This window comes from Buteo buteo, chromosome 23 (genome assembly GCF_964188355.1).
Source record: "Buteo buteo chromosome 23, bButBut1.hap1.1, whole genome shotgun sequence".
In the NCBI taxonomy this organism is placed as follows: domain Eukaryota; kingdom Metazoa; phylum Chordata; class Aves; order Accipitriformes; family Accipitridae; genus Buteo; species Buteo buteo.
The window spans coordinates 10,925,949-10,938,919 of record NC_134193.1 but is presented as its reverse complement, the minus strand read 5'-3'; the positions used below and the strand labels follow the sequence as shown (position 1 = coordinate 10,938,919).

The 12,971-nt window shown below is 47.0% G+C and overlaps 2 protein-coding genes across 2 annotated transcripts in view; one reads left to right on the top strand and one right to left on the bottom strand.

Annotated features, from left to right (window-relative positions):
• Positions 1-1,037: 1,037 nt before the first annotated feature.
• Positions 1,038-12,971, bottom strand: part of DPP7 (dipeptidyl peptidase 7) — a 32,278-nt gene continuing 20,344 nt past the window's right edge. Inside the window, exons 9-13 of the mRNA XM_075055255.1 lie at positions 4,289-4,407; positions 4,049-4,205; positions 3,675-3,739; positions 2,780-2,850; positions 1,038-2,234 (exon numbers count right to left, since the gene is read on the bottom strand). Of these exons, the coding sequence (XP_074911356.1) occupies positions 2,093-2,234; positions 2,780-2,850; positions 3,675-3,739; positions 4,049-4,205; positions 4,289-4,407 (554 nt within the window). The 3' untranslated portion in view covers positions 1,038-2,092. The remainder of the gene's footprint in view (positions 2,235-2,779; positions 2,851-3,674; positions 3,740-4,048; positions 4,206-4,288; positions 4,408-12,971) is intronic.
• LOC142043807 (kelch-like protein 9) lies at positions 5,351-12,210 on the top strand (the record flags this gene model as incomplete). The annotated part of the gene is made up of 4 exons (XM_075055401.1): positions 5,351-6,505; positions 8,349-8,601; positions 10,493-10,653; positions 11,812-12,210. Coding segments are annotated over 4 exons (1,968 nt in total), but the record flags the coding sequence as incomplete, so codon positions are not given.

Below are 12,971 nucleotides of genomic sequence, written 5' to 3'. Positions count from 1 at the left end.
TTCAAAATGTTATGGGTGTTTGTGGCGCTGGCTTCAGACTTCTGCCACAGTTTCTGAAGGCTGTTTTTGTAATTATTCTTAGCGCTGCTCAGCAATCATCTGCATGGAAGTCCATGTGTATCTTGTTTACCCCTTTGCCATAGCATTTGAAAGCCTTTAGTTCATCCTTCCATATAAATCAAACCATTTCTGACTCTCACACTATGTAGATTCCTTTAGGGCAAGTACTATCTGCAAGAGGAAAAGAAGAGATCGGTATAGTCCATTATAAGAGGATTAAAGAACTCTTATCCTTCTGGAAGGTCAAAAGACACCTGGGCATCTCTTCACTCAAAGGCAGAAAACAAGCCACTGGACAAAGGCGGTAACTTGCAGATTACTTGCTAAAAGACTCATACTGAATTGGCTGCTTTAATGCACTGCTAGCTTGGTTTAGTCAGGGTGCCTGCTTGCTGGGAGCTAAGGATGCTGTTAGAAAGGTAATATAAGCAAGATGTAATCCTCTCTCTCTGCAGACACATCTGCCGCTGTCTGCTTTTTTTTAATGTAGTGCTAGTCCTGAATAATTGCTGGGGTACAGCAAATGTAAATTCAGAAAATTTGGGGGGTCTGTGAGCATGGAGGGTGAATACCAGATTCTAGTGTCTCAGAAAGGCTGGAAGCAGCAGCGCTGTATAAGCCATAGTTTCAGCAACAAACCTGAAGCCTGACTTCAGTATGAGCAAAAGGGATTTTGACAGCTCTTAGCAGAGGTTTTCATCAGCACAAACGGAGAAAATATGGGTCTTATTGAGGATATAGTTCCACTAACAGTCTTAAAGTGTTTTTCTTTGGGGGCTGGAGTTTGACTAATTGGGTCTTCCATGATTTGTCCTTAAGTTGTACAAATCTGAAAGATCTGATAAATAGACTTCATCTCTTCCTGCATTTCCCCCCTCCCTGCACTGCTCAGTGGGGGGTGAGGACCAGAACCTTTGGCCTTTTGTACTTAAGAACGGGGAAGAGGTAAGCGGGTTGTGTGCAAAAAACCCCTTTTTGTCAGCACCCGAATATTGTGAAATAGCATCAGTGACTGACATTGTAGCTCTGGGAACCAGTCGCACTGTGATGGTGGCTGGGACCCAGCAGTGCAAATACTTAACACAGAGCCTTGTGTTTGAGCAATGTAACAGAAGCTGAAGCAATGCTGTGACTTTGCCTGTATAAGTAATGTAAACCTTTGATGACCCAGGAGGCTTCTCCGCTCATAAAATCATTGTAAATGGATCAACTGAGGCATCCAGTTGATTACAAGGATTTAATATTTTTGCAATTATGCTAGTATTTATTGGTGTATAACAATTCCAGTAGGTAAGAATCCACCTGTTTATGTGCAAAGATGAGTTTACTCCACCTAGAAAGGTGAGAAGTATCCTTTTTTAATCTTCTTTGGTTATAGTACCAAGCCATGAAATTATATTACACACTTTAATAAACTTGTAATTTATTTTAAAAAGAGCTGAAGATGTCTCAAGTGGAAGTGTGCTTTACTGGTCACTAATACGCAGCTCTTGGGTGACAGCAGTACACACTGGGATTACTTTGTGTAAATCTCTAGCTCAACAACTGGAGATCTCTTGTGCAAGTTAAAAACAAGCAAAAAACCCCAAACCCACAGCACTGGACGAAGCTGGCAGAGCCCCTTTTTATGTAACTGGTCACAAGTAGAGCCCCTGTGAACCTGTGTGAGTAATGACATACTTCTGCTTTTCCACTAGTCATCTAATATTTACTTTTTGTCTAAAAATAATTTAGCTACAACCTTAAGGTGCCTCCTGCAACCATACTGTTCACGACAGTGATGATTCTTGGGCCTTCCAGGCAAGCTTTTATTATTTCCACCATTTATAATGCATTCTTATCCTGAGCAGATAAGCCTGAAACCCACACAATGTGGTTTTGGCTTCAGTCAGTGATTTGGCCTTTTGCTTTTCTTTTGATGCTTGATTAGGGGCAGGTGAGACACTTCAGAAAGGTGAATTTCAACCCTCATGGCAGGGGAGGTAACACTTTCTCCTCGCACCCCTGCTGGAGGCTGCAGGCATAAATGTATTTACAGCCATCTGCCCGCTGAAGCTCCCGAGCGCTTCTCCTGTGCTCTTTCCATCCTTGCAGATTTCACCCAGCTGTTGATGATGCTCGCTTCGAGCTTGCGCACCTCTGTGACGGATGGGGGGTCAGCTGGATTGTGTCCTCTAGAGAAAGCAGAGCAGTGTGAGCTAGTCAGTGGGCAGCAGCTCTTTGCCTTTTGCACAGGGAAAGCCAAACCAGGGAACTGAAGGACAGAGATTACCTGTTTTGTACTTCATCTTTATGCCCTGAAAAACAAGTTACATTGTCGCACCCAGCAGGAGGTTGGGAGGCAGGCTTGAGAGCCCCAAGCTCTCCCTTGCATTGGTGGCTGCTGCCCTCTTTGCTCAGGGCCTGAAGGCTGATGGTTAATGCCAAGAGATGCTGGACTACTTCACACGACTGATTGCTACAGGCCATCACACACTTGAGCAAGAACATGTTCTAATGAAAGTACGTGAGCTTAGTGCTGAGTTCTGCACAGCCCGGCTTCCCTGAAGGCTGTAAGAGCCCTGTATTGGGGAGGAAGATTGCTCTTCCACAGTTACGCTGCAACAGTCTGGTATCCAGTCCTCTTTAAGTATCTCCTGGTTCTTTGGACTGTGGCTAGCTAAGATCAAACACCCAGGGCAGTAGGATTTTGTCAGCCAAAGGAGAGTTCAGTACTTACCGGAGATCTAGGTGATGAGCACCTCCTTTAATGGTCAATGCAATTAGTGAAGGACTGAGACTGCTATTTATCTGTAAGGAAAAGGAGCAGAGACAAACTCTGACCAAGTTACCAGGCAGAACTGGACATCAGTACCGAAAACTGGAAGCCAAGCTGGGCAGGACAGAGGAAAAGCATGGGAAGGGATCCTTGGTATGGCTGATAGAGTGTGCACGGCTAACAGTCCTAATGAACCAAATCATCTGTCTCGAAGTGAAGACTTCCCCCAAGATGAAAACTGTCAGCCTATTCCAGTACAGGTGGTTTGAAGTAACAGGTTCTTTTGGGCCCATGCACCCTAAGCAGCCTGTTCCTCTTGCAGCTGGGATTACCAAGCCAGCCCAAAACAAGGAACTCCTGCATTACAATCAGGAGCTCAACTAACTCCAAATCCAGTTCTGGGTCATTTTTGGGTTTAAATTTTAAACTAGAGTTCTGCCACCACTCTGAAGTTTTGTTGAACCTAAGCCAAAATATGCCCTGGTTCGACTTGCTGCTTACAGCACTGCTTCGTCTCACAAAGTATGCTGAGACTGGAGATAGCAAAGAGCACTTGCTGTCAGCGCTGAGACCAAGTCTCGACACAGAAACACAATGGGTTGTGTTCAGACCCTGGGTGTTGGGTAAGAAGGCTCCTGCTCTGTCTGTACCTTTGCTGTATCAGTGTTCCTGGCTGATGGACTCTAATGGACTGATGTCCTGAGGCTCCTGAATGGTTCAGCATAAAACAGCTGCTTGCAGAAACCCAAATGGGTTAAAGATGAATTGCCAGTGCTTCTTTGAAAGGGAGAGGGGGCAGTGTATCACCTGAAAAGGCTGCTCTCCGTGTTCAGTGTGCAGGAGTGCACATGCTTACCCCACCTCCAGCCCACGGGTCCAAGTCTCCATTTGAAAAAATGATGTTGCTTGCACTTTTCAGGTCTGAAATTCAGAGAGATGACATTTGAGAGGCCTCCTTCCTGCCCATTTACCCAAATGTGTTTGGCTATGCTGCAAACATGGTCAAGAACAGAAAACACAGGAGAATAAAACAAATTCTTGGCAGTTTTTAGGTTTTCCACTTCTGTCTCAAGGAGGTACGGAAAGGTCTGTCTCAAGTCAGCACAAGGCTGTGACTGCCAGGACTTGTTAGTGCACTGTGCCTGTCTCCATGGAGCTCAGCTGGGCAGAGGTGGGACAGGCAGACAACTACAGGGCAATGCAAAGGGACAAGCAGCCAGCACAACTCACCTCCCCCCCAAAAGTTTGTCTGCAGCCAGTGTGCTCGTGGCCTCACATGCCATTTGCTCCAACAGTACTGCTCTCGCATGGTCTCTGTGAAGGGCATCTCGGGGAACATGTCGGTCACATTGTTGCTGTTGAAAGTTAAATTGATCTCCGTGCAAACCTAAGAGAGGTACAAGAGCTGTCATAGGGCAGGGGGATAACCAGGGCAGCAGCTGAAACTTGTTGATGTCTCCAACACCTTACCTGGTAGTCCCAGGCCTCAGCATCTGAGCCGATGCCACAGCCTGTGGGGTCAGCACAGGACTGATACAGCTGGTATATGTCGTAACACTGTGCCGAGCCGGAGGAGTTGTACAACACCCCTGCCAGGTAGGAACACAGCACAAAGCCAACCTGTCAGTACCTCTCTGCTGTCTCACCCACCGCCTCCCACACAAACCTCACACGGCCAAGACCAAGCAGAAGGATAGCTATCCCAGCTGGGCAAGTGTGTAAGGCTGGGGCAGAGCTAGCAGGGTCTGCACCAGTGCTAGGTTACAATCCCAACTTCTTTATGCCAAAACCTTCATGTGCTCTCAAGCATGACTGCATGATACCCTTTGCTTCTTCTGTATTCACAGGGAGGAAGCCGCTCCCAGGTGCTCTTTGCTGTCTCTGCTCGCCAGGCAACTGGCCAAAAGCAGCCTTGGGAGAGCCCTAGCCTCCAATCCCTAATGCACGCAGGAGCAGGCTGTGTGCAGCACATATTAGCTAAATGCTTCAAACTGGATGGGACACAACTGCTGAGACCTTCTCACCCCCCTCCCTCAAAGTTGCTGTCATCTGAATCCATCAAATTTAGTCAGAGGGCCAAGGGTAGCACGTCACAGACAGGATTTTGTTTGACTGTTGGTCAAGAAGGGAAAGAGGGCATGTGCAGGCTTGCCCCGATGAAAGAGCGCTTGACCAGGTGGCCCAGCAAAGCATAGCTGGGGAGCTGCCGAAGAATAAGCTGCTTTTTTTTCCTGTGTGGATGGGTAGTTACCAGATAACGAGGAGGAGGAATGTGGCTACACTGGTGGCTGCCTGCTGCTGCCAGTGTCGCAGCCCACAGGCAAAACCCCACAAACACTGTGGGTTTTATGCAATAACTGGCAACAACAGCTCCATTTGCAAACAGCCCCACACAGCTCTGCAAGGCACACGGCACTGTGCCTGCAAAGCACTGGGCAGAGGCCATTGAAGAGGAAGGCTGCTGCAGCTACTGCCTCTTGGATAGCTCTGTGGCACAGGCAGCACAGCCTCAGCTCCCTTGACACATGAAACCACTATTTCAGCCACAGAAAACTGCCCAAGAGATGCACTGAGTGCGTGCAGCGAAGAGTCCTGGGGTTGCTCCAGGTCTACGCACCTTTCGAAGCAATGCTGCTCAGCTCACAGGCCAACACAGCAAGGCTTGCGTCAGACACGTACCTGGCAAAACTCCTGGAAGGGCTCAGCAGCCTTCGCGCACAGAGAGCACTGTGTGATGTGACACTGGAGGCAGAAGGGATTTGCTTTCCAGCCCACAAGATCATTTTAGCATCAGCAAGTAACTACTGCAAGACCCTGTTTGTTGGAAACTTGACAAGAGCAGGGAGCCTGGATGGTACCATCAGGCTGAAAGCTGTCAGTGCTGCCGGGCTGAGGAACGTTCTCAACTTCATTTACTCCAACAAACTAGACCTCTCATTACAGAATATTGAAGAGACCTTCAAAGCTGCAGAAACCCTCCTAGTTCGGGAGGTGATCAAGCTGTGCTTTCACTTTCTGGAAGGTTGCTTGAACTGTGAGAACTGCATGGATGTTCTTAACATTGCTAAAAAACTTGGCCCAGCAGAGTTGAGACAGAAAGCCATGTGCTACATAGGCCAGCATTACAAACAGATCCTGGCTGATCCTCAGTGCTTGAAAGACCTGGACCGAGTAACCCTTTGTGAAATTTTAGACAGGACTGACACTGAGGGATGTAGCGAGCTGGAGCTGTTCAGAGTCGCTGTGAGCTGGCTGCAGCACGACCGCACGCGGCTGAAAGATGCAGCAGATATTTTAAGGCGCATAAGATTCCCTCTCATTCCTTTACGGGACCTGCAGAGATATGTTCAGGAAATGCCTCTTATGAGGCTGGATTCAGGCTGCCACAGGTACCTGCAGGAGGCTCTGAATTACCACTCCCAGCTGTATGCTCAGCCAGTCCTGCAGACCCAGAGCACGAGCCTTCGCTCTGGTTCCACTGTGCTGCTTGTTGCTGGTGGCAGAACTGCTGAGAACTGTGTGTGTAGAGAGATGTGGGCTGCAGACCAGAGCTGCAGCACCTGGTACAAGGTGGGGGACCTCTGTGTGCCAGTGTACAACCACTGTGTTGTCATCATCAATGACTTCCTCTTTGTCATCGGGGGACAGTGCAAATTTGATCCCACAGGAAAGCAGCCATCAAATGAGGTAAGACACAAGAAACCTTCAGCCTTGGAAAAATGTCTGTGTGTGTGTGGAAGTGTCCTGGTTTCAGCTGAGATAGAGTTAACTGTCTTCCTAGTAGCTGGTGCAGTGCTATGTTTTGAGTTCAGTATGTGAAGAATGTTGATAACACTGATGTTTTCAGTTGTTGCTTAGTAGTGTTTAGACTATAGTCAAGGATTTTTCAGCTTCTCATGCCCAGCCAGGGCACCTGACCCAAACTGGCCAACGGTGTATTCCATACCATGTGGCGTCCCATCTAGTTTAGGAACTGGGAAGGGGGGGGCAGGGAATCACTGCTCGGGGACTGGCTGGGTGTCGGTCGGCGGGTGGTGAGCAATTGCCCTGCGCATCATTTGTACATTTCAATCCTTTTATTACTACTGTTGTCATTTTATTAGTGTTATCATTATCATTATTAGTGTCTTATTTTCTGTTCTATTAAACTGTTCTTATCTCAGCCCACGAGTTTTACTTCTTTTCCCGATTTTCTCCCCCATCCCACTGGATGGGGGGGAGTGAGCGAGCGGCTGCGTGGTGCTTAGTTGCTGGCTGGGGTTAAACCACGACAGGAAGGGAGGGAGCAATTCCACTTGCCCACCACATATCTCCCACCTCTACATTTTTTTTAGCACTCTGTGCAGTACTGAAAGCCCTTGGGAATACAGCTTCCAAACTCTCTGGGAAGCAATCACGTCCTGCCCTGGTCTCACCTTGCTCCTACTGTAAATTGTCATCCTAATCTGTACACAACTTCCACAGCGCAGGTTCAGCCAGGTCCACATCAGTCAATCAAGCAACCCCATGAATGCTAGCTACCCCTATCCTCATTGTTGCTGCCATGGGACTCATGCTCGGAAGGCATGGTTAAAGCCTACCACTTCATTTGAGAATTGCTCCTTCCCTGGTTTTGCTCTTGAAAGGCAAATCTGCTTTAGCTCCCAGGCCCTTTCCCTTCTGCCTGGAGAGTAAAGAGACTTGTGCAGGACTTTATCTTTTCCTAGATGGCTTCAGTGAGCTTGCTAAAAAAACCAGCATGTTTTTCTTTCCCATGCTCCCAGGGGGCTCATTTCAGCACTGTACTTAGTTCAGCAGTGCCACTGTGAACAGCAACTCTCTTCCACTGCCTTGAAGGCAGGAGGCAGCTCAGCAGCAGCAGAGCAGAGGATGCTGAAGCAGCAGGGCTGCAGCACTGGCTGCTGGGCTACAGCCCAAGCCCAGCACTCACTGCATGTGGTTCTGCAGATACTGCCCTTGCTCAGTGACCTGGGCCTTCTCATCAGGACTGACAAAATAAGCCTGAGGAGGTATTTACTGCTGAACAAGATGTGAAGTGGAGGTACTGTGCCCCTGTGGTGATGCCACCATGGGCAAGGGGAGGGGAAGCCACTCCTGCTTTCTCCTGGGTGAGAGCAGCGGGCAAAGCTCAGCTGCTCTCTTTACTACACAGCCAACCAGTAGCAGAGGTGCAAAATGTACTTGTTTAAATCTCACTGAAGCAGTTTTCAGCTGACACATGCTAGCTGGTGTTTGAAACAAAGGTATTTCATTAAGCTAATGTGTTTCCATCTCCCGCTTGCTGCAAGCTGAGAGCGCAACCTGTTCACAAACCCCCACAGACCTGCAGAGAGGCCATAACTGAGCCTCCAGCTTCACTGGGGAGGTACTGCTGTTATCAGCTGGCTGGCACTGGAAGTTGAGCCTGGCCAGGTCTGAATATAAAACCTTCCTCTGTCCAGGAAAAACATTTAGCAGTTCTTGAAGCCACACGAGATGCAAGCTAGCCACCTGCCTTCTGCTAACCATCACCCATCTGCTGTGATCCTAGGTTTTCCGATTTGATCCCCGCAACACTTCTTGGCTCCAAGTTGCCAGCATGCTGGAGAGGCGGACACGCTTCCACGCGGATGTGCTGTCTGATTGCATCTTCGCCGTGGGTGGTGGGACACTGCTGGGGACCCTCACCCACACCGTGGAATTGTACCAGCCCACTGACAACAAGTGGGAGTTTGCAGCTCCTTTCCCTAGGCCTATTGCTGATCATGCAGGCACAACCCACAAGGGAATCCTCTATATTTCAGGTGATAGAGCTAGTAGAAAGCAGCATATTTTCATAGTTCCACTGATTTTTGCCAGCATCTTAATGTCACAGTCTAAGCCTGCACCCACACCAATAACACTCACAGATCCAGTGTCCCTTTCCTGCTGTGTTAGCACAGCCTTACTGCCCTCCTGAATGGCAGGAATTATTTTCTTTCCAAGTCGTTAAAGGTGACACCATCGTCTTGCAATCCACACCCCTCCTCATCTTTGACCTTGCAATCCTGGCTAAATCCCAAAGCTTTGCTGTCTGAAAAGGTATACCAGGAGCAGGCTGCCATAGTGTTGGGGATGGGATTAAATCCTACTATTAACCTGAATGGAAGATGTGGGACTAACCCTACTGCGCTGCTTTGTTAACCTGTACAAAAAGAAGTATAATGCAGGCTCTTACTCTCTTACCCATGGAGCCTGTACAGCTCTTGCCCTAGAAGGGATCCTCAGTCTTTATAGAGATCTTTGGTAGATGGTTCAGGATATGTAACAATAAAGCAGCATGAGATTAAACACTCCAGGAAATTGTTGTAGGATCTTTAGCTTTTGCAGCTACTAATTTGGACTTGAAAGATAATCTTTGGTATGTCCTAGGAAAAGCACTGTGTTGTTTGTGTTATTGCCTCTGCAGTTAAAAGTCCTGGGCCAGTCTGCTATCACTCTAGACTCCCTGCTTTGTAAACCCATTATGGCCATCTGAGATCACTGTACTGATTTAGTCCAGATTAACTTCAATTGCACAGTTCCAATGAAGGGTACTTCTCTGTGATAGACTGTACACCCGAGGCCCCAAGGGCAGGGAAGGTAGCACACGGGCTGTCCTACCCAGACATGTACCCCAGTGACAGCAGGGCACTGCTGCTGCACTGGCAGCACAGATGGATAATAGTTCAGCTGGGGGAATGGCTGAGACTCGGGCTCAAGTCCCTGCTTTGACTCAGCTGGCCCACGGTGCCACAGGCAGCTCATTTAACCTTTGTTGGTCTCAATTCCTACAAGAGAGCAAGGACAAAGTTGCCTCACAGATCTTCAAACATACCATAGTGATCTAGGCTGGATAACAATATACCACTTGGGTATAAGATCTTACCCACCTATAGCATTGATTCATGTCTAAACTAGCAGCATAACTGCAAATTTGGTTTGGCCAGCCTACAGCCCTGCCCAAGCAAACTGAAAAATTAAGGGCATTACTTCAGTACAGGATTTAAACACAAGCTCCATGCAGACAAAGTGTCCACACCCAGGTGAGCTGGGGCTTATGACAAACCTGAAATACCATCTTCCTTGTTTGCAAAGACTCTCTGAAGGCTGGAATTCAACAGGCAGGCAGGTGGAGGCATTTACCCTTCCCATAGCAGTACCCTCCTCCTGCAAGGAGCTTTTTATAATGCACCCCTGAAATACACAAGTGAGTGCCTAATAAGGAGAAAAAGTTGACAGCAGCACTGGCAGATTGGCTCTGACCTTCTGTTGAAGATTCGAAGTTCAAAGAGCTTTGAACACTTTTCTTTCAAACCACCATTCTGTGACTGCATGCTGGAAGCAGATTCCCTAATTAAAGCCGTTCCTGGTTACACGTGAAATACCCCAAGAGCTTTATTCAAAAATCTTTTGTGGAAAACTATTTACAGAAAGAGCTGGAACTGGTTTGATTTTGGTGTTTTGTTTTTTTTGTTTTTTTTTTTTAAATACCTGAAAAGCTTAGGTTTTAAATTTCACACTGCATCAGCTCTGCAGAACAGTGTGAAAATTTAAACCTGAGCTTCTTAGGTATTTTAAAGAAAAAAAAATCAGCTCTGCTAATGTTTGCAGAAGGTTTGCTGGATCTCAGAAAGGATGATGGATAGATTTTCAAGACTTCTGCTTTCCTTCTAGGGGGCTTCTCTGGAGGTAAAACCTTACGAGACACTTACAGCTACCTCCCTCGCCTCCAATGCTGGATTGGCAACAGTGCTATGGCTTTTACCCGTTGTGATCATGGGATGGCTACAGTCAGGGACAAGATCTTTTGTGTTGGAGGAAGGACACTAAAAGGAGTAAGTTCATTTGCTCTTATAATCCCAAGTATGGGGTCTTTGTAGTCCCAGGCAACCAACAGGTTGACCAGTAACTTCGTTATTTTTGGTCTCTTGGTGAACTGGCACAGTTGCAAGTCAGGGCAATAAGCTTATGAAAACGTGCCTGCCATTACAATCGTGCACATTAGAAGCTGCCCTGTTGTCACACTCTATTTGCTAGAGTACAAAGGCTGTTGCAAGCATTTTTTTAAATAGAGAAAACATACAGTGGAGCACAGCCTGCTAGCACAGGAAAACCTAAGTGTAAAGCTGGTCACGTACCTGCCCCAAACACACTGACCACCTAATATTCCTTGTTCGAGCTAAGAGGGGGCAAAACACTGGGAGACGGGAAGAGGAATGGACTGCAGTGAGGACACTAGCCTAGATTTTAGGAAAGATGGGCTCAAGTCCTGGAATGCAAATGAAGTCTCTTCAAACCTGGATTTCCCATCTCTGAAAAAAGAGGGAAAGCACTGCCCAGCCTTCTGGGAAGAAACCTGACAGGGACTGAAAGGCTCACTCTAGGAGAATCCCATTCCCTGAAGCCAAGAGAACTGAGTTTTCAAAGATCATTCAGCAATTCCCATTTGAAAGTGTAAAGACTCAGGGCCTGGCCTGATTTCACCATGACCGGTATGGTTTCTTTTGAAGGAATGAGGGCATCTTAATTGCTCACTGAGGAAGGGATAGAAATCTGTAAAGAGAAACTGCACATCAAGGCTGACATCAAAATCCTCCAGAAGATACAAACTCAGTTATTGTCCACAATTCAATGCAATATACCCCTCTTTAGATGATTCCCTTTGTAATGTGTTAAAAAGTCTGGAGAGCAGGCAGGACTTGGGCTATGCCAGTTCCAGCAGGTACCTGTGGCACCTTGCTCAGCTCACTCCTCTGATTTTCCAAGAAGAAGAAAGCTCCTTTAAAGCCACACCATTTTGGTATTTTATTCAGTTTCTTTTGAGGCTCTGATTTGTAAATGTGGATCAAAAATCTGGCACCTTAAAGTCCATGGTATTCAAATAGATGTTGAGACACTGGTTTCCTTTATCATGAACCAAGCAAGCCCGATGTGACAGTGATGCCCACTCAAGGCATGATACAATGGGTGAATGTTGGTCTGGTTCCTTGTAGGTGGAGGAATGGATTCATGTCAACGAGACAGAGTATTATTGTCCTGTAAGCAATCAGTGGACAACGCTAGCGCTATCCCTGTTCAACTGCTGCCAGTTCAGCATCACAGCCCATGACACGATGCTCTACCTCACAGGAGGTGGGTTGCTGCAGCACATGCAGAAAGAAGACAGTGTTTTCCTGTATGACACAGAGGGGCAGGTATGGAAGAAAGCCAGTCCCCTGCCTAAAGCTCTGGTGGATCATGCCTCTTGCATGCTTAAACTGTCCCAAGTAAATGCAGCTGGTGAGATGGGGAGAGGCACGAAGTGCTTCCCCGCAGGCAGGAGGAAGAAGTCTACCCTCAGCTTATTCATCACAAAGAAACAAGAGTCCCACTCTGCCTCAGAAAAGAAGTAGGATGTGAATACGTCAAGCAGAGCTGACAGTGTTTGCCAAGACATTAGTATTTTAAAACTCTTCTAGTTGCCAGCCAAACATCTTTAGCAGTGATTTGGAATTGGCATGTTTCTGACTTAGTGCTACCATGGTGACTTGCATAATTTGCAAAAAAAGGAATTGGTTCCCAATCCTACTAAGCCACGTTAAACCCATAAGAATTCCTTAAATCAATTTTTTGCCATTCAGAACCTGTTTTTCTGAATAATGACCAAGGTAGAACTTATTTTTAACAAGCAACTTGAGAGATTTTATGAGGAATTCTCTCTCTAATAAATTCCTTACAAACACTGCTGGCTGACAAATTAAGTACTCACAGAGATAAATGCACACTATGTATTTAAGATTGTCTTGCACTGGATTAAGACCATAGGGCATTGTGATGACAACCTTGTCCTCAACAAGCAGACCAGAAAACTTCCTTCAGTGAATGCGCATTGAAACTGTGACTGCTTGAGCGAGAGTATGGGTAAACTTTTAGAAAAGAAACAAGTGCCTTAGAAGTCCACATCTCATGGAGAGTCAACAGGCTAAGGGGCTGCAGTGGCTGAAAAACCTGACAAGAATAAGTTTGGAAAGGTGTGGGAATGAACCCATGGACCACTATGGGACATCCCAACAGACAAAGCCAATATGGGGCAAAACATCCCAGTGGGAGATCAGAGTCACACCAGCTCCCACGATACACAACCTGCACAACAACACAACAGCTCTACTTACAG